The sequence below is a fragment of the Xiphophorus maculatus genome, chromosome 18 (assembly GCF_002775205.1).
Source record: "Xiphophorus maculatus strain JP 163 A chromosome 18, X_maculatus-5.0-male, whole genome shotgun sequence".
In the NCBI taxonomy this organism is placed as follows: Eukaryota; Metazoa; Chordata; class Actinopteri; order Cyprinodontiformes; family Poeciliidae; genus Xiphophorus; species Xiphophorus maculatus.
The window spans coordinates 11,014,834-11,035,633 of NC_036460.1; the positions used below are offsets into that span (position 1 = coordinate 11,014,834).

Here is a 20,800-nt window from a genome sequence, read left to right on the forward strand (position 1 = left end):
TAATATGTTTGGAGCATGAACTACACTAGTTTACATTCCATACCCTACTTACATATTTCCAAACTCAATTTTATCTCTAATCTAATTCTGCTCAATGTATTAAAAATTTGCATAAGTCCTGTCTCATTAGATTTACAGTGTCCTCCAAAATGCCATTGTTTTTTATTAAAGAGTCCAAATCAAAGTAGTGTACCGTTGTGAATCGGAAAGGAAAGTATGCATGTTTATAACATTTGTAAAAACATTTTTTAAAATTAAAATCTAAAAATTGGGTCCACCTGTGTGTAATTTGACACAGTTTAAGCCATATGTTTTGTGACATTTATAAATCTACTTCACAGACTTTGAACACCTCACATTTCTTTGTTCAATCCGTCATCTGAAAATAGAAAGAGTATGGCACAACCAAGATATGGTCATCCAAATGAACTAAGTCATTCACAAAGAGGATTAATCTGAGAAAGCAGCCACGAGACCCATGGTAATTGGAGGAGATGCAAAGATACCACAGCTCAGGTATCTGTTGCCATAACACGTTTTAGTTGTCCTGGCAACTGAAAGTCCATAAAAATGAGTTAGAATGTCAAACCATGCATCACCTTCCTTCCTCTTCACAACAATCTCCTACTTTGTGCTGGTGTCTCACACAAAAGTCTCAATAAGCTACAGAGAAGTTGAAGTTCAAGAGGTATAATTATTTTTATGTGTGCTGACATAAAAGCTTTAGTAAGTGATTTTAAACAAGGAAAGTTTTAGTCACAGAGTAAAGAATTTGGTATGTTATATAACTGTATTTATTTTCTGACATATGGTACATGCCTGTATGTATCAGTAACGTATACACATGAAGCTTTGCTGCTGATTGGTCAGATGTGGCAAATGACGATGGGCTCCCTAAGCTGCATGCAGACGACCTCATCAATGTAGAGTGAGTTGGTTTTGATGTCAATGTTTTCCTGCAGCTCCAGCTGGCAGCGAACCAGCGCCCTCTGCTCCTCCTCAGACTGAGCCAATTCCTCACGCAGTCTGACAGAACAAAATAAAAAAACAAAGAGCCATGTCATGACGGGCTTTGAAGTGCAATTTTTATGAACAGGAATTCTGAAAACATCTATGAAAGTAGAAAAGGGACAGTGGGTTTCCAGTAATATTCCAGTAAATGTGCTCGGTATTTCTTTGAATCCTGTAGTACTCACTTTAAAGCTCTAGAAATGTTAGCCATTCAGACATTACCTAGCAATATTTAGCGGATAGTAGAAACTGGGTCGAACCGGAGATTTGACATGATTTTCAGATATAAAACATGAGTCCAAGACTATCCTAAACTTTCTAACTGAGGATTTTGTCAAATAACCAAGAGGCTGGAGGATAAGCTTTATCTTTACAGTTACTATTTCTGGAGCCAAGAATAATATTACTTAAGTTTTTTCTTCATTCAACTATAGAAAAATTCTTGCAGACAAGCAGCTTTTAATTTACCATAGTAAAATGTACCATTTTAAAACTTAATTTGGAAGATAAAAGAACTGGATATCACCTGCATAGCAATAATAGGAAATATCCTTAAAAGATGACAATATCGGGTCAAGAAGAAAAAGGTAAAGCAGACACAACAATGGCCCCAAAACAGAACTGAACGCCAAATCGAACAGCACAGGAAAGGGATCTGTAAATACATTGATCTATGACAAAAGTGTGAGCATAGACATTTTTAAAGATGATCTGTTATACTTCCTTGAAGTGGTTAGGGTAGATCAATACATGTTCATTACATGTTTTGCACAGAATCTTTCTTAGATAATGATATTTCAGTCTGGTCACTTCTGCCTATTTTGAGCTTCTTCCAGAATGAGCTGTTTTAGGGTCTCTTGTTACTTTAAATTCAAATAAGCTGTTGCTGGCCACACACCCAACTCAATGTTTACACTCTCTTGTGAAAATGTCTGTAATCAAATACACAATTATGCAACGGTACAAATTTGAAAAGCAGAAGTAGAGCCTTCTGCACATCCAAGCATAAAAGGAATGCAACAAGTGGCTTCTGGATAGCAGGTCAACAACAAAACACATTTCTTTTCTAGTAGTCATTATAGGGCGTATGCAGCAGTAAAACCAGCTGACCAAACATGCTGGCACTTGGGTTGCTAGGTAATGGGCTGGGCTCTGGGCTAGTTGAACGGCAATGCCTGCTGATTTGTGATGCTACGTTCGAAAGATTTTTGAAATGGCTCACTTTCCAGACACCAAAAATCATTAACTTATTGGTGAAAAATGGCAATAAGTGTTTTTTTAAACACTTGGGTTGTTTTCAGAAGCAAATGGAAGCACACTAACAACATCAATCAACATGTATCATATTGTAGGACTCACTTGGTGATGTGAAGGTTGAGCTGCTCAACCTCGGCGAGGAGCTGGACCTGGGGTGCGTCGAGACACTGCTCTTTGCCAGGCCTCTCTTTGCGCAGAAGGAGCCGGGCCTGGGCCAAACTCAGGAACTGTTCACTCTCTGCGACAGCTGCTTGCAGATCCTCTCTGATCCTCTGAATGTTGCTGATCTCACATATGACCTAGAGAGAAGCACCCATAATTTTAACCATAAATCCCTGCTGTCTCAAAGATACCAAATTAGACAATAAATCTAAAGCAAGATGCAAAGACAGTATCAGACCAAGTAAATGTGCTGTGTATTTCTTTGAATACACAGTACATTTACTTACTATAAGTCACTATTACTTCTTGATTTTGTTTTATTGTTGATATGTTTTTATTGATTTTGTTGATACTTCTCTTTTGTTTCTGGTGGTAAACAACAATCCATAACTGTCCTAAAGCTCTGCTAACTGTTGGGCAGTTATGGATTATTCTAAAACAAAACAAAAGTATGCATTTCCTTTGTCTGATTACAGACAAAGAACGGAAATGTTTCTGCCCCCTCCATGCTCTTGAGTCCACACCTTATCCATTTACTGTCTTTACAGCTGCATATGTTTGGTGGTGTCTCCGCCAGATTTGCGCACCTAAAGACTAAAAGTTTTGGATGAGGAGTAGTTTTCAAGTGAAGCCATGTATTCTAGTTTAGGTTTTGGCATGGACTTTGACTGAGCCATTCTAACATCCCCCTAACCAGATCACCTTGCTGCACATATTTGCTTTGATCCCTTTCAACAGTGGCCTTTCAATTTGATAAATTTGGGGATTGCATAACTAACAGTTGTCCTATTAGATACTATACATCCACAGAGTGCATCTCTGCAGCTGCTCCAGAGTTACCACGGTTCTCTTGGCTGCTATTCTGACTAATACACCTTGTCAGTTTTGGTGAAGAGCAACGTCTCTGTAGATTACTCTCTTCTCCCCATACTCTCCTTCTGATCTTGGAATATTGTTTGTGACTAAACTTTTCTCTTCTAACTTCTCCACAACTTTCTCTCTCTGACCTGTATGTGGTGTACCTTAAATGTCATGAAGCTGTTTTATTACTAACTTCTGAAGTAGACATCAGATTGTATTTAGAAAATAGTGATACACTATTTTGAGTTGATTAACCACACAACTTTACTAGAAAATACATGAAATACTTTAAGTTATTCTCTTCTTAAAATATACATATTAAAACACAGTAACAGTGGCTTTCCTCAGGGGACAAACGAGGAACATAAATCTCTCTTTACTATAACATCTGAAGAAATTTCTCTTTGCATCTCCCTTAAATAAACCGCACATTGAGCCCTACCTTGGGAAGCTTATCTTCCAGTTGGGTCTTGGCAGCCTTGAGCAGCTGAATGTTGAGCTGCAAGGCTTCATTAGTAGACCTGAACTGCTTCTGCATGTCGTCAGCCGATTGCGCCAGCAGAGACTCCACCAGAGCGCGCAGAGACAAAGAGTTATTCTTCTGCTGCTCTGCCCTGGCTATGTTGAGGTCTGAGATGTTCTCCCACTGCTTTGGGCTAACTGTTGCGCTGGAAGAGGAAAAGAAAACCATAAAAACAGCTTGGACTGAAAATACTTCACGATCTTCACCTAAAATCTTGACCAGTTTTGAAGATTTATAAGTCAAGTCTATAAACACAAATGTACTAAGCAATTCTCAAAAGACTTTGAAAGATGATGATATAAAGTAGTACCTTTTAAGTCTACCTAACAATTCTCCAAATCGATCAGACTGTGAGGTCTTTTCCTGTAAACAGACTTTTAAGTGACCCCCAGATTTTATGTCAGATTTAGTTCTGGAGTCTTATCTAAAAAAAAAAATTATTCCACAGTAAAATACTATCTCCACCATGTTTCCCTGCAGGTGTGGTGCTCATTTAGTGTCCACACACAGCTCTTGCAACCGTTGTCAAAAAGGTCGAGTTTTCTTTTATTAGACCATAACATATTCTTCCTTAATGTTGTGGGATATTTTAGCCAGATATATTTTTTGCAACTCTACTCCTTAGCCAAGACATTTGGAGAACACAGGAGATTGTTGAACCTCCCTGACCACTATATAACTTGCCTTTACAATAAGTTCGGCAAAATGTTCAGTTTTTGTAAAGTCTTTATACCATTCTATTTAAAATATGTTAACCGTTTTGTACCCTTCTCCTATCTGACACCTCCGAACAATTAGTTTCTTTTCATCTCTTGTCAATCTGGAAAACTTCAGCTGCTCGTTTGATTTGATCCAATTGTGCTGCAGCAGTGAAGCATCTATAAGTCTCAGCTCTCAAAGACACCCCTGGTGTAAATAAACTTAATAGGTGTGCACTCTTATACAACTGGGTTATTGCTTTTTTTTTGCTTTTACACTTTTTATATTTCCTGCACAAACACACACATCCTACCCCTAGCAGATGTATTTTTCCGTTGAATTTTACAGAACAAATGTCAGATTAAATGTGGAATAGATGTTTTTTGTTGTTCATTGTCTAATTCTTTACATCACAATGTTATTTTAGAAAGAGTGTGCACAGTTTTGAGACCTCACAGTTCCTGCAGTTTGCATGTTCTCCCCATTGATAATCTCTGGCTCTCTCCAGGTACTCCAGCTTCCTCCCACAATAGAACAACGAAATGGCTACTTTTTTATTAGCTTAACCTGTCTCCTTGTGTGCTGTTCTGTTGCATTTTGATCAAATGTCCAGTCCTGTCCAAACCCTCACAGCTCACCACCACAACAGGCAGGTATAAGAAATTAAGTGTACAATCATGGATGGATAAATGCTTGTAACATTTTGTCTGCAAATTCCGATTTTTACCTCAAGCCTGTTAGGGGCTTACTATTTTGTGTAATAGGTGCATTTAAAGTAATCAATAAAGAGGGCTTCAAATAACAGGCTTTAGAGTAGCTATACTATAATATTTCTTGTTTTCTGGGAACAACAAGAAGCTGATGGTTTACCTTGACAGCATAGTGATGTTTTTCTTGGAGAGTTGCATATTAGGGATTGTCTGCATGGTCATCAAAGCACAAGAGTTGTCAATGTTTTGAGCTTGAAATTTCTCCTTCAGATCCTGTTCTAAATAGAACTTAGCAGACCTGTTCAGACTGGAGTAATAAAAGAAAATCAGAGTCATTTCATGTTCTTGTTTATGAAATGTATACTCATTCAGTAGTATCATTATATAGATCAACACAATACACAGATATTAGTCAGAGTTCTCACCGTATCTGCTCAGCAATCTGCTCTAGCACAATCTGAAGTAGACCTGTCACTTCCTGAAACATTGAACATTCTTTCAGCAGCTCGGCATCCACCGCATCATGCACCCTGTCAGAAGGGGCCCGTTTCCTTCTGCAAGCCATATAGCAGAACATTTTCACTCAGCTGGGAGTTTAAGCTTAAAGTTACTGAAATTTCAGGACAGCTGCCAGATGCTTAAGACAGAAAAGAGAAAGGTAGGCCGTTTGCTTCTGATTTGGTGGTTTCACCTCGCATCCAGGCAGAGAAGAGTGACTTTCATTGCGTCTTGGTTCATCGCCAGGGCCTTCACCACTCTGCTCTGTAAGGCTTCAAGGGCATCAATCTCTGGAATAAGCTCTTCGAGCTTCAGCTCCACTTCCTTCTTTAAAAACTGAATGTCTCTGACCCGCTGATCTGAACATCAGGGAGAGAAAAGAAAAAGTCCACAGCTCAATTACAAGCAAGCAATTTCCTTTAATTCTAAACACAACCCCATCCTTCCCTACTTACCAAGGCGCTTACTGTCACCATCTTGCATACGGATACATGCGCTCTCAGACTCCGATATGAGCCTCTTGCACTCTGCTCGAAAGAGCTCAGAGCGGTTCAGGACAACCTCAGCATTGAGGAGATCAGGTCCATCAAATTTCGGAATACTCACGTCTAGGACAGACATGGTTCTGAAGAGAGATAGATGGAAAGGAGGATGTCAAAGGAGCGGATAGCAGAAAATCCAACTATTAATGGTTAAATATAAATAATTTACCTCTTTTATATCTGGGTTTTTAGATGTCTGGGAAAATTAAAAAATGTGTTGGTCTTTACCTGGTCTTAAAATTATTTTAAGAAATTTTTAAGTACACAAAAACACAATGAATTTCACTATGCCATTATTTATTAAACAAAACATAAATATTATGTCAGTACACTTAGAAAAGGACTAAGCAGGTGGTGCTTTCAGGGCTGAAACAATTAATCAGATTAATCATGATGAATCCGTTATTGAAATAACCTTCAACTAACTTAGTATTCCATTAATTTGAGCATGCAGACTGAGAAAAGGCTGTTTGCTGAAAGAACAATACGCAAAAAATATTTAAATTTTTCATTTAAGATTAAAAAAGCCTTTGTAAATTTGTTCTACTCGGAATTCCTCAAGTGGCATAATTTTAGCTTCTGCATGTTCAGATTATATTAAAAGATGTCCTTTTAAGCACCTTTAATCAGTTAATACAAACAATAGACAACAAATGATTCCTATCCTGTATTGACGTTAAGGCACACAGAAAGGCAAAAGGGGAATTTAATTATGTATTTCTATCTTTTAATGTATACTGGATAAAGAGGCTTGAATTAAAAATCTGTAGAATGTGATCATTCTTTTATCCAATTAACAGTCAGAATATTCGACTTATTAATCAGTTAATAAAATAATCACTTGTTGCAGCCCAAATTACTTTTTAGGAATGGCTAGGAATGAGACAAAGAAAGCTTTGTCTCTCTTAAAGCATTGTTTTTAAAGTCAAACAACTGACTTACTAAGCTATGTTCTTTGGACAAATGTGGTCTAAAGTGAAAATGATAGGTCATAATGTCCTGACCCAACCTAACCCAGCACATAGGCACAAATACTTCATACAAACTGTTCAGCAGTTTGAATCAATGTCTGCAGACACCGTTTGAGGTTAAAGGTGACGTAGTCTGCCAGACAGCTAAAGCCTGGCTGGAATTTCGCTATAAAACCACTGAAGCAGTCCTGCACAAACTGTGGGGAAACAACAATACGAGAGACAGAGGGTAAAAGTTACAGAATGAAATGCACAGTTTAAAACCTTATCCTGACTGCGGGGATTATGTTGTGTGTTTTCGAAAGGACTAAATAAAATACTATTTCCGAGTACTTAAAACCATAAAATCCATTGAACTTTCTTTTTACGCCGGAGTTTTTGTTCTTAAACAATTAAAAAAACCGTTGATATTAGCAACAGGTCACCCAAACCTGAATCTGTTAGCTAACCAGTGCGTTTCAATAAGAAAGTCACATTTTTATCTCGACATTAATATAAGTTTATGAATAAATAAGTTGCTGTGTGAAACGCACCTTCTTTCGCGCAGCTGAAACAAACAAAATGTAGCGGATATCCCGCCGACCGCAGGCACAAATTAACAAAACAAACGGTTACTATGGCAACCGGTCGGACAATCTTAAAGCGAGATTCCTCCGCGAAGAGGCGTTTCCCTACCAGCTGCACTTCAACGCAGCATTTGACAGCCGCGTTTTAACTCCATGGTGCGTTCAAGTCAAGTCGTACACTAGCATATCAACATTGAGATAACTCTAAAACGATTAAATCTTTAATTTTTCTCGTCAAAAGGTCATTAAGCTGTTTTACTACAAGTTTCACATAACATTATTTTTTAAGTTCGGTTCTGTTAAACGATCGAAATCTGAGGTGCTGCTGTCCATGGCACTGGACAGTCCGTTTGTTTGATTGGGAAAAAAAATATTCAAAGCTGCAGCAGAATCACAATGAAACCATGTGTGATGTAATGGCTGTTAATCTAACAGTTGAAAGCAAAGTGATTCAATTTTAGAACATTGTAAAAACCAGGTAGTATAGAACTTACTGTTCATTCAGATGAATATTAATGAAATGTATTGTCTATTTTTTATCAATTGATCACTGTTTAATTGGTTTATATTATAGACGATTCCTTAAGTTTTTTTCTGAATACATCAGTTCTCTGACATTTACCAAGTCATGTCTCCAGATCATTTCCATCCTGAATGCTGTTATTTACCGTCTGTGTTAGTAGAATATAAGTTTTTGTAAAGTATTTAAAGTGTAAACTCTTGAATGGTTGTTAACATTCCTAGATCATCTAAAAATTGTGCAAAAATTTCAGTAAGTTAGTTCAAAACTGATTTAAAATGCCTGTTACCAGTACACGCTGTACATTTTCCAGCATAAATACCAACAAATGAATAAAACCAAGACCAAGTATGGAATTATATAAGTTTTATTTTTGAAAAGTTTTTTTTTTTTTTTTTTACAGTACATTCGCAAAGAAGCAGCTGACAAAATAAGTCAACAGCAAAAAAAGTTCCAGAGAGCCGAGATGTGGCTCTAAGTTTAACAGAAAGATCAAACTGAGATCTGAAAAAATAAGCAGTAAAGATGTCAAAAGATTAAACATAAGGAACTGGTGATGAAGAGGTCAAAGTTACGGCAAGCAGCATACAGTTCAGTTTAGACAATAGCTTTAAAGGCACTTGATGAATTTGCCACAAAACATATACTGAATAATAATAATAATGACAAATTTTAAATATATATAAATGTTTAACAACATTAACAGGTCAAAAATGTTCATTAAGTTTACAGTGATGCCACAATCTACATTAAAAGGGAATGATTTCATTATTTTCTTTAAAACTCCTGTGGGCTGAAGTTGCAAAGCTGACTTGTAGTCATTGGAAACGGATCCAACTAATAAAACAGCAGTTCAGTTCTCAGTGTACAACTGGAGAGCTTTAAAATCCAAACTGTCAAATTGTCGTTTGTCTTTGTACAGCAGCTTGTCTCTACAACAATATCCATAATCACAAATAATTTAAAATCACAATCACATCTAGCTTTCACACAACAGCAGTGATTTTTTTCATGACAGTACACAGATAGAGAAGCATTCCAGAACAAAAACTTCTCATTTTTCTAAACGTTTCACACTTTCTGCACACTTTATAATTTAACAAAAGAATCTCTTTTTTTAAGGTTATTTTCAATGAGAGAAAATGCTGTAAAATGAGGAATCAGTGCTTTGCACAAGCACAGACTGGCTCTCAGAAAAAGCATATACTGTACGTAGTTACTGAAAATGTGAAAAGTGTTTACATCAAAAATGGTGTAATTAAGATAGCATGGAAAGAGAACAGTTTGCTTCCCAATTCCCTTTTCCACGCTGACAGTTTACTGGAGGGTTGCTGTCTTCTAACAGAGCTATATTTTAAGCAGAAAAGGTGCCATGGTTCCTGCATCCCTGAGCTGGTCTTAAGGAAATTCTCCAATATCCTTCGTCTTTACATCTATAAGCTATTGGACATTAGCCAGGTAATACTGCAGCAGTCGCTCTGTCTACCAGAAGACCACTCATTCCAGAAAAATGTACCAACTACAGAGGTGTTGGGGTCAGTCGGGATGAGATTCCTAATTTAAACTCTGAGCTGGAGGTCAAGAAACCGAATCAGTTACAGTCAGATCAGTTGTTCCACATATGGGAGCGATTTGCTTCAAAACTCTTCACTTCTTGCTATTCTGTCCAGTTCATTGATCCTCTCAGGAAACAAGCCTTCTGCCACAGCTACCTTGGACTCTTGGACCTAAAAATACAAAGATTTTTAAAATAAGAAAGTACATTGAGTTTTACGCGATTTCTCGTAAAAATTGTGAAAATCTGAGTAATAAAATGTTCCTTTATGGAGGGTTTTTGTAGATTTCACCAACCCAAATTTAAGACTTTTTAAGACTATTATGAATGAAATTTAAGACCTGTCTCCCAACAGAAATGTACAAAAGGAAATACTATGTTTTATATAATAGTGCCATGCGTTTTTTCCACAGAATGCATACTGGTTGGCAACAGAAGTGAACCAGAGGCACAGACAAAAGTCATGCAGCCAACTGGCGATAATTTACACTTACCAATGAAGATGAAGAAAAGCCAGCGAGCTGGGAAGGGTTTATTAGCAACTTAATCAGTGGTATCCTCAATAGCCTCAAGTCAGAACACTGAAGATATCTCAACTTTTGACTAACAGAAAGGTTCCATGAAAATAATTAACTACATAAAATATAGGAGATTAAACAGACTAGTGAGTATATAAGATCAACTTACGCATTTTCTAATGAATTTAAGACATTTTAAGGTCTTAATTTTAGATACATGACTTTAAGACTTTTTGAGGACGTGTGGATACCCTGCTATGAGTGCTAAGCAGACAGTAATCCAGTAGAAATATTAATAACTAACATATTGAAGAATTATGCCCCCAAATCAAAACACTCCATAAGCACAATCATATCATAATTTAATGCACACTTTTTTTCATATTAATGCGTGCTTTTGTTGATCACTCACCTTAAATGGTTCACTAATTCCAACGATACACTGCAGGTTGCTGCTATAGTAGCACAGGACACACTCTCCCCCCCTAACCGGGATTTCCTCTTTACTCATGAACACCTAAAAACAACAAAAGAGTAAAACGCCTCTGCAAACATTTATACTCAGACTCAGCAACACTCCAGGCTCCTTTAGCTGCTACCTGCATCACTTTGTCGTTAAAGGCCACTTCATCGTCTTTGACCCACGTGTAGGTGATGTAGTCCGACACGCTGCTGAATCCAACCTGAAATCCAGACATGGAGTGAGTGAGGTAGAAACAGAAACCTTAATGAGCTGCTGCTGGACGGATAACCTTGTAGAGTCCGATCCAGTCCCAAGTACTGGATTGGAAGGGCTGCAGGGGGTTGTAGAGAACAATGGAGTCAATGTCCGCACTCCAGTCGCCTTCTGCATGTAGACTCACCAGAGGAGTCTGGTGCATCTTTGTCAGCTTTAAGGACAGAGATACCAACTTTAATGGGTGTTTAACTGTTAAATACAATCATTATAAAGTCTCTAACACTGCAGGATGATACAAAGTGTATTTATTCATACGTCTAATCTATTGTCAAGATGACAAAAACAAAGTCCATCTTCATTTTCATCTCGTCTTAAAATGACTCAAAAGTCGTGGTTTGAAAAATTCTCTGACTTAATAACTGGGAAGTCTGAATCTGGGGAACCTTACAGTTAATTTTTCCAACTCAGAAGTCAGAATTTCTTAGGTTCTGAATACAAATGGACAGCAGCTCATCTGCAGGTTAAATCTCATATTTTCAATAGCAATTCTTAGCATTGCTATGAATGCAATAAGAAGTTTCAGTTTACGTATGTAGCCCTCACTTTGGTTCCAAAAACAAAGGCCTTGAGCTCAAGCTGTACTAATGCAGAATGAAGGAACAAAGCAAGAGAACTGCACTCTGATTCATCACATTTCTTCCCACTGGATGGAGTTTCTCACCTCCAGGGTGAAGATGCCGATCACAGGTTTGTGATCACTGATGCTGTACTCCATTTTGCTGGTGTACAAGTCCTGCCGGACCTTCAGAGGATACTCCTCTTCCTCTTTCAGTTGATTCCTCTCCTTTACATCGTTTTCATCTTGCTCGTCACTGGATTGGGATTTGGGTCGGACCCGCCACAAAATCCGGTCGGTCCAGGCAGGTTTTCGTTTCTTACCGCTAGACAGGTGATCACAGACAAAATAAGGATGGAAAATGTCAGTTTGGCAAATAAAACAAAGTGTTTGACAGAGAAATACCTTGCAAAGGTATTTATACCTGTTGAACTTGTTTACATTTGATGAAATAACAACCACAAACTTTATGCTTTGGTAAAGATTTTAGGTGATCAGCCAGCACATGGTGGTGCAACATTATAGAGGGGAAAGAATAAAACTTTGTCTATATTGACATTTTGCTCCATCAAATATTTGAATCTTTTATTTCTGCTAAGGCTGCAGATGTTTAAAGCATGTAAAACATATTTATTTCCCATCTTTTAGCATGGTTTGTGTAGCCAACTGGTTGTTTCTACTGTTAGATATAAAAGCAAAGTATTCAACCTTGAATGATGCAGAGAGCAGCGTCAATGTTTTTATCCACTCAAGGATCAGACTTGTAAGGGTTCAGAACCCTAATGGTCTAATCTTACAATCACTCCTGTTAAAATTATGAAACTCATACAGTCACTGGTCAAGAATTGACGCAACCTCTATTTCTGTCCACACGTTAGATAATAAGCCAGCCATATTAGAAAACATGTTCCTTTTTACATAAACAATCCTGAAAAGTAGCAGTATGGTGGTAAACAGTGAGGGTTAACAGAAGTTAATGCAGGTAACAGATACCAATGATGCCTCACAATCGTATTTCTTATTCATATAGCATTTAACATATAATCCTCACAAAAAGTTAGGAAAATTTGGCTTTGGGGTGAAATATGTAGAATATGGACCTGTGTTGCAACCTGCTGATGATGACCAAAACTCAGTGAATTCAATTCAAGAACATCCGGTTTGAAGCCTTGCAAACTGAATGACTTTGGTCTCATGATTTCAAAAAGGGTACCAAGAAATTCATTGATTGAATCATGGATCAAACACCTGTTGTGAATTTTGTTGTTAGCTCTTTGTTAAAGAACAAGAAGTTGAGCAAAATGTACCGAAACATTATGCAGTTGGACGTGTGCAAAAGTTTAGAGAAGGTCACATTAAGTTCATTTATAAAGGTTAAAATGATTTGTAAGGGAATTTCATCCTAAAGTAAAATATCTCTAACTCTTCATGAGTAGTGTAATTTCACTACTCATGTATATGTGACATACTTTTATGATTTAAATATATTACATAATCTAATGACAGCTCTTTTTGTGTCATAGTGCTTCAAAAGCCCAAAGGGTCCTTTCCCTAACATCAGAAATTAAGTGGAAGAAAAATATCTTAGACTTTGTGTGCAAAGATACTCTGAGTTTAAAACTCATTACCAGCTCTGCTTGTTTCAGTCATCTGCTTCTATCTCTTAGCAGCACAACCAAGGTTTCAATATGACGCCTACAATGTCACTTTTACTAGAAAGTAAAAGTGGTGTGGTACATATGCACATTAAAGCATGGTTAGGTGAATTAGGTACAGCTAAATACAGAGCCTAGCTAAAGTATTCATATCTCTCAAACTTTTTTGAAAGCTGCAGTATGCAACTTTTATAAAAATATTTTTTTTATATATTTCTTAAAACTTTCACTATGTCCTGATGGCATACCAAGAAATAGAATATCTGTGAGAAAAATTGAGCTCCTATACGTCCTCCCAGTGCTGCTATTGCTGGCTTCAGAAATACAACGCTCAGTCAGAAACAACCAATCAGAGCCAGGAAGAAGGTCTTAGCGCTGTGCTAAATGTGATCATGGTGGAGAAAACAACTTCCTGTTACAGGAAAACTGTTTATCCTCCATCATCAGTGTCCATGCTAACTAGCCTGAGTATTCAGGCTCTGGTGTAGGAAAGGAGTGTAGCCCAGCAGACAGCTACAGCGCTGAGATCCTTCTCCCGGCTCTAATTGGTTGTTTCTGACAGAGAGTTGTATTTCTGCAGATTGTAGAAGGACCATAGAGCGGAGGCAGAGGAGCCCAATTTTTCAGATTATCTGTTTTGCACCGTCAGGACATAGTAACAGTTTTAACAAACATGTAAAAAAAAAAAAACGTTTTTCATAAAAGTTAAAAATCAGATTTTGTCATGTTACAGCAACAAACTTCAATGTAAATTTGAACCCAAAATTATTCATACCCCTGGCAGATTTAGCTCTTAAGAGCATGTTGGAAAAACAATAAACCTGCATGAAAAGAGTATAGATATTTAATCAAATCAAAATAATTTACCTAGTTTTATTTACAGTTTATTAAAAATGTCATGTCAATAATAACCTATAACCTTATAAATAATATATGGCAAGATATTTATTGGCAATATAACAATGAAGTCCTTCTTATAATTCCTGATCAGGAGTCTGACTGGGTCACTCCAAAATTATTACCGTTGCTTCCAGTCAGAAGAAACATGTTGGTAAAATTAAATGACAACTAAAACTAAATCTGCAACGGATATGAATAATTTCAGTCTCATCTGTATCTGCAGTGAAAATTGTGTTTATAACATGGCGAAATGTGGAAGAGTTCAGGAGTATGAGTGACTTTAGAAGGTCCTGTATTGTAGGGAAATGTGCATATGATTAGACTTTAGGAACGCTTACTTAAAGCCAAACCATGTTGTGTAGAATCTGTAAAGTTAAAAAGAGGTGAAGATAAAATAAACACAAATTGGAAATAAAATTATGATTTTAATCATCATGATGATTTCAATCTGAGTACCTGCTGTCATAGGTATCTGAGTTCAAATCAAATTTGTATGTGGGCTGAAAGTCCAGTGGTCCTTCTTCAAACTCCTGCAGCAGCTGCTCCTTTTTCTTCAGCATGATCAGCTGAAAACACAACACGTTTTTCACACAACCTCGTCATAGTCAGCTAAGTACTGATGGATTCTCCCCTGGATTCTCTCACAAATACCAGCTGAAAGACCATGAAAGAGTCCAACCTGGTCATGACTCCACAGCAGGTTGTAGGTTTGGTTGTTGATACACGAGCGGACAAAGTGCATGCCATGGTCCTGGATCCTGAAGTTGAGATCTCCGAACCAGAATACTAGCCTGATCAGAACGACAGCAGAAATTAATAAAACATGCTACCTATGCTGTTTGAGCCACGTGCGTTTTCTCACCTGTGGTCAAATATTCTTGGAGCTTTCTTGCAATCGAAGGTCTGTGTGTCCATGATGTGCTCAAACTCATCCACCCTTTCATTTGCATACTTCATATGAGCAGCCAGGTGGCAGTTGAGGAAGCAGAGCATGTGTCCATAAAAAGACAGGCGAACCGACACACCGCCTTTGTTACCCTGACAGACAAACAGGAAGAGAGAGAAATAAAATAGTCAAACATGCAGGAGTAAGAGTAAAAACACATGAAGCACTGAAACGTACAAAAATTTCCTTCTGCATTTTTGGTTCGCTTCATGAATCAAACAGAATAATAAGGATGAAGTGTGGCTTTAGGAACTATTGTACTAAAAATATAAATGTGGAACCTCAAGTTTCTGAGTGCACATTTGAAAATGTGCTCCTCACATTTTTCACATTACAGTTTTCATTTATTTAACAACAAATAGTGACACATTACTGTTTTCAAACACTCCTGGTGAGAACATAGCTGGATTTAGAAACAGCTTAGGCCCTCTTTTCACCCGATTACAAAGTCCTAATAAGACTAAAAGTACAAACGTGTGTTTGTGTGTGCGGGTGGGCGTGTGTGTGGGGTAGGGGTGTGTGCGAGCGGGGGTGGGCATGTGTGTGTATGTGCTTCAATTCAAAACTCAATTTGAATTAAATTTAAATTTTCTATGTGTGTATTTACTGCTCACCCAGTAACCAAATATGCCGGTGCGGGTGTAGGTGGCCTGGATGTCTCTGATGAAGGGGACGTGCTCCAGTTTGGAGAAGAAGAGCAGCAGCAGACCCTGCATTCTTATTGATGACAGCTGAAACATGTCGTTTCACAACATATGCAACCCTTAGTTTGAAAGTATTCATTGTTTAGTAAGACAAATAATAAGAGATAGTAAGCAGTATAGTAAGAATACCATACTGCGCAGAAGTATTCTTACTAAGCAGAATATGTCCATTGCATGGCTGTGTATAAAGAAAATGTACCTTGACGTAATTCAATGGAGCTAGTGCGGAAATAAACAGCTGACTCCATGGGTCGTCAAATATCATATCCGACACAAACCTCACTGGTCCTGAGTACACTTCCTGCAACCTGCGCACATACAGGTATGACTATCAATCTGCCATATAAATACACACAAAATTGTTGGCACTCCTCTAGTAATGATGGAAAAATCTACAATGGCCACAGAAATAACTTGAAAGCAATAAGAGTAATAACATAAAAATGTACTGAAAATAGCCTATGAAAATCTGACATTGCATCTGAATTGTCTTTCAACGGAATAATTAAAAAAACAAACGGGCCTGGACAAAAATGCTGGTAACTGTAACTTTATTGTAGCTCAATCTTTTGAGGCAATCGCTGAAAAAAAACATTTCTGTAACTCTTAATGAGACGACAGTGTATGACTTTCATTGCTTCATTTTCACTACTTTGGTCAGTTTCAAGTTATTTCAGTGACCATTGTGGGGCTTTTTTTTCATTAACATAGGCCTACCAACAGTTTTGCCATTTGTACATATATGAAAAAGAAAACTTCAGCCGTACCCTATGACATAGAGGTCAAGAGTCTTTGGTGAGTTCAAATGGAGAAGTGAGGCCACATCATCAGGAGGATCAGCCGTCGCCACGTTCCACGTCACCATGTGAAGTCTGGAAGATGGGAAAAAAAGATTAATCATTCTGCTATGACTTATTCTGAAAACTATTTTTGTCAGTGCTTCTCTTTAACCACCAACCAAAGAAAAGCTCGTCAAGCCTGAGCGTGAAAGCTGTTACAACGGCAGCAGTGAGATACCGCCGCTAGAAGCAAATCAGGCTGCTACAGTTTGTTCAGACTCAACTCAGAGCACGGACTGTCCTGATCTTAACCAGAAAGACGAAAGGAAATAGTTAAACTGGAAAGCTACAATTAGAAGAAAAGTGGAGGAAGTTATTAAGGAGAAATAAAGAAGTTTGTTGAGAACACAGGGGGTATAGATATAAAAAAATAACAAACAGAGCAAAATTATTTCTCTAAAAAACTGATCTCTGGGTTCAGCTCCTTATTGTTCCACCTGAAGTTGTCCTTTTTTGGCTTGTTGGCTCTCTTGGCACAGGACAGGAAGGCACTATCCAGGGTCTTGATCATTTTCTGGTGCAGCTCGGTTTTGGGGTCCAGGTCATCCACACAGGTCATCAGCTGGTTTAGCCTATGGCGCAGAGCCAGTTTGCTCGCCGTTGACTGTGTGGCATCAGAAGAGAGGGTGTCACTGCGGACGCGCCCCATGGTTGCCAGCATACCGCTGATTTCGTCCATTCTGGCTCGAGATGCAAAGTCCAGTAAGAACTCCCTGAATCCCCCACTGAGAAGGTTCTAAAGTTATCTGAAGCACTCGGTGAAAAATATTAAAAACGAGTTGATTAAAGAGTGAATCAGGGGAGCCAAGAGCGCTTTTGGTGTAGAATCAAACCACTAAAAGGGAAGCGGAGAAAGCCCAGGCTGGGTAGCTGGACAGGGAGATTAGGGAATTGGCTCATTTGTCTACAAGTCGTCTTTGTGCTCTGAACTCTACCTCTAATCTCACTGAAAAATGTCCCAACAATAGGCCTATTAAAATAATTGAGAAACCACATTGCAAATGAGAACAGAACTGCTCCTGCCTCAGCTGGACTGCAGCACGCTGGCCGGTTGTTTCACTCCAAATCCGCATTAGGTGTATGTTGTTGAGCAACCTAATCCGCCCATCAGAATGCAGCAGAGTGGTAAATAGTGCTCTGGGTTTAGTGTTACAGCACATTCAATCCTACATGACTCTCGCAATCAGGCTTTTTAAAGAGATCCCTGCAGTACCAGGCACAGCACAAAGAGCAGATGCACTATTTACACCAAAACCTTTGATTGAGAGAAGAAGGAAAACAGCTTCTTCATGTTGACACTTGATGAAGATACTTTTTAACTTGGTGCTACAATGTAAAGTAGGATGTCATGATGAAGAGTTTTACCCTCACTTCACCTATAATTATGATATCTACTGTATATCACAACAGAAATAACAAGACCATGAAATGAGCTTCACCAGTAGAAAGGCAGCATTAAAAAGAGTCAGCTGAGTTGGTTCAGACATCTGATCAGGATTCCTCTGACAATCCAGACTCATCCCAAAGGAAGAAGATCCTATGGGAGGTCCAGAACTCAGTGCAGGGAAAACATTTTTGTGACCTTCTGTGGAGCCCTTTGTGCTGATGAGTATGTGGCTATAAGTGATTTCTGTCCAATCACAACACTGTAAACAGGGTGATCCTTGGTGAACATCCCAAATTAAGCAAAGAACAACGGATGAATGAGTAGATGGATCCATGGAGACCCTTCTCGCAACTTCCAGGTCTTAAGAGATCTAATGCTGACAGCTTAGTACTAAATATAGCAGCAAATACATGCCTATAAGTAATGCTATGGCTAAAAATTCTTAATTTTGTGCAACTTTTTAAATACATTTTTATCTTTGTGTGAGCTTACATGCTTCGATCCTGGTGTTACACCTGAATTTTCCCACCGTGGGACAATAAAGGATATTTCTACTCTAACAGTGCAGATCATAGGAAGTATTTCAATTCTGTTTGAAAGATTCTAAAACATCACAGAAGTGCTGCAAGCAATATAAAAGCAATGAACAACAAAAAAGAAAAGCAAGATTAACTTTCTGTTACTGAGGATGTGCACCAAGCATCATCTCATTTCACCCAACACTGTTTACCAGGTAACACTTATTACCTGGTTTCTAACTTGTGGCAGATCCACCTTCATTATTACAGAGCAGGACATCAATATGACTTCATTTACTTGTTTATTAACCGGAAGAAGATCCTACCTGAATCTTTCACTTTCCTTCTGCAGTGGCTGATGATCCTCTGGTTGCTCCTCGTTCTCCATCCTCTCCACACCTAGCAGCACCAGGTGTAACAGTTCAACTCCAGATTCGTGTCATTGTAAACAGCTAATCAGCCAATATCAGACCTAATATATTTTATTATTTTTTTCTTTGCTTCTTTTTTCTTTGCTTATTTATTACAAACCGTTGGTCCCAAATACTCTGGTGATGTGCTATTGTAACACAACGCTAGCTGCATTGCGCAGCAAGCTAAAGAGGGTCCTGTTTTAAATTAAGTACCAAATACCCGAAGCAACAAGATGCACTAAAAGTTATATTATCACGTACAACCTGAAAGGCTTTGGTCAGATTTATTTTGGCTTTAAAATCAACTTACGAGAAGGAGTGTACCAGTCAGAAGCCGCAGAAGTGCAGTGTTGTTGTTGTTCCCGCCCCTTACCGAAAAGCAGGTAGTTTACTTTCAAAATAAAAGACTTACTCTAAGAGCTGCTTCCTCTATACGTCAGCGTGTTGGTCATATTATGAGTGGCAAGGTCGTTTAGCTACCTCTCAACAGACGTGTGTAGCGTCTGGGTTTTATAAATAAAGAGGTAACTAACATCCGGATTTAATTATTTCCATTTATCGGTTTATTTAGTTCTTATAACATTAATGATGATGAGACAAAAAATTACTTAAACTAAATCAAAATATGAAAAAAAAAAAACAGCATTTCCTGTTTATATTCTAAATACTTTGGAATATCCGTCCCAGTAGGGTTATTTTCTCAGATTTAAAGTGCATTTTGAAAATAACCTTTAGGCAGATAAACAAGCTTTTCATTTAGCCCGCATTGCAGAATTAAACTTTTTTTTTTTTATTGGTCTATATTGCAATATTCTAATAGTAAATGTCGTGTTGCTTAAGCTCAAATCAGAAAGTTATTTAAAACATAAATTGTAGTTATATATATATATGTCCGGTTCCAATAAGAGCATGAGAAATTTGATAAATACCAAGTTTTCAAGGAGGAAATAGAAGTCGGAGAGTCAAGTTCTCAGTGATCTTCGACTTTGAGCTGCAACCCAAACTGAGGGAGTGGTTACAGGAACAACCTCTATCTCTAGCCAGAAGAGGGCAGTCCTACGAACATGTAAGATAATGATAAGATTCAGATGCTCAACAGATGTATTTTCTGTATGTTCAAAGTTGCAATACTGAAGCAACTCATCTATTATGTACAATATAGAAGCAACAGCTTATCAATTGCTGAGAGAAATTGATAAGCCTCAACCTCCCTCTCTAGCTCTGCCCCTGCCAACACCACCAAAAGTTGTCACCAGGCAGAGCAACCAAATCTTACCAGTTTGCCCCACCATGCATGTGCCAACAATATACCCTACTATTATCATCGTTCCAGTTAACTGGAATCTGTTAACTGGAACAAGTATGAGTTCAGACATCATGAACAATACTGGCAAATCACACAACTATTAAGTGAAACAGGTCTAAGAGCATTTTTATCATTTTCTGAGTGGAGAAAAGGTTAAAGAGATAAAATATATATGTGGGTCTAGAAACAAATGTATAACAAAGCTCTGCAGACTATCACTGCCATAGTTTGCTTCAGCTTTGCTATTGAAGGCAGCCTCTATAGGGTAACAAAAATAAGGTTGGCAAATGGCTTCAGAACCAATGCCACAAATCTGCAAAACGTTGTGCGTCTACCATATTGTGTACAAATGTCAGCAGATCAGCTGCCTTTTGTGATTTATATCAACTCTAATGTGTATAGTTTTGTTCTCCAGTGTGCTTTTGAAAAAAAAAAGAAACAACT

General features: G+C 38.0%; 2 protein-coding genes across 6 annotated transcripts; both read right to left on the minus strand.

Annotated features, from left to right (window-relative positions):
- Nucleotides 1-613: 613 nt before the first annotated feature.
- Nucleotides 614-7,856, minus strand: tekt1 (tektin 1). Of its 3 annotated transcripts, none has more exons than XM_023350856.1 (8): nt 7,768-7,856; nt 6,177-6,346; nt 5,915-6,080; nt 5,649-5,777; nt 5,384-5,530; nt 3,734-3,959; nt 2,371-2,567; nt 867-1,026 (listed from the first exon to the last, which is right to left on the minus strand). In XM_023350856.1, exons 2-8 carry the CDS (start codon nt 6,340-6,342, stop codon nt 867-869), a joined length of 1,191 nt encoding a protein of 396 aa, XP_023206624.1. In that variant the 5' UTR covers nt 6,343-6,346; nt 7,768-7,856. The 3 variants fall into 3 exon arrangements, with proteins under 3 accessions (XP_005804604.1, XP_023206624.1, XP_023206625.1); XM_023350857.1 differs by lacking the exon at nt 7,768-7,856 and adding an exon at nt 6,433-6,474; XM_005804547.2 differs by lacking the exon at nt 7,768-7,856 and having other exon boundaries at nt 614-1,026; nt 6,177-6,342.
- An 840-nt stretch (nt 7,857-8,696) lies between these two features.
- LOC102235414 (inositol polyphosphate 5-phosphatase K-like) lies at nt 8,697-20,065 on the minus strand. Of its 3 annotated transcripts, XM_023351328.1 has the most exons (15): nt 19,980-20,042; nt 19,361-19,418; nt 18,964-19,036; nt 16,661-16,765; nt 16,093-16,201; nt 15,804-15,920; nt 15,106-15,281; nt 14,923-15,034; nt 14,700-14,809; nt 14,582-14,608; nt 11,794-12,013; nt 11,146-11,283; nt 10,993-11,076; nt 10,806-10,910; nt 8,697-10,047 (listed from the first exon to the last, which is right to left on the minus strand). In XM_023351328.1, the coding sequence occupies exons 3-15, from the start codon at nt 19,023-19,025 to the stop codon at nt 9,958-9,960; spliced, it is 1,455 nt and encodes a 484-aa protein (XP_023207096.1). In that variant the 5' UTR covers nt 19,026-19,036; nt 19,361-19,418; nt 19,980-20,042; the 3' UTR covers nt 8,697-9,957. The 3 variants fall into 3 exon arrangements, with proteins under 3 accessions (XP_023207096.1, XP_023207097.1, XP_023207098.1); XM_023351329.1 differs by lacking the exon at nt 19,361-19,418 and having other exon boundaries at nt 19,980-20,065; XM_023351330.1 differs by lacking the exon at nt 14,582-14,608.
- Nucleotides 20,066-20,800: the final 735 nt, after the last annotated feature.

Coding starts and splice junctions, on each gene's coding strand:
- tekt1 (XM_005804547.2), bottom strand. CDS start 6,342: ATGTCTGTCCTAGACGTGAGTATTCCGAAATTTGATGGACCTGATCTC. Junction 5,778..5,914: donor CTTCTCTGCCTGGATGCGAG/GTGAAACCACCA, acceptor TATGGCTTGCAG/AAGGAAACGGGCCCCTTCTG. Junction 1,027..2,370: donor CTCAACCTTCACATCACCAA/GTGAGTCCTACA, acceptor TTGTTCTGTCAG/ACTGCGTGAGGAATTGGCTC.
- LOC102235414 (XM_023351329.1), bottom strand. CDS start 19,025: ATGGAGAACGAGGAGCAACCAGAGGATCATCAGCCACTGCAGAAGGAA. Junction 14,810..14,922: donor TGCTGTGGAGTCATGACCAG/GTTGGACTCTTT, acceptor TTGTGTTTTCAG/CTGATCATGCTGAAGAAAAA. Junction 14,609..14,699: donor TCAGATACCTATGACAGCAG/GTACTCAGATTG, acceptor TTAACTTTACAG/ATTCTACACAACATGGTTTG.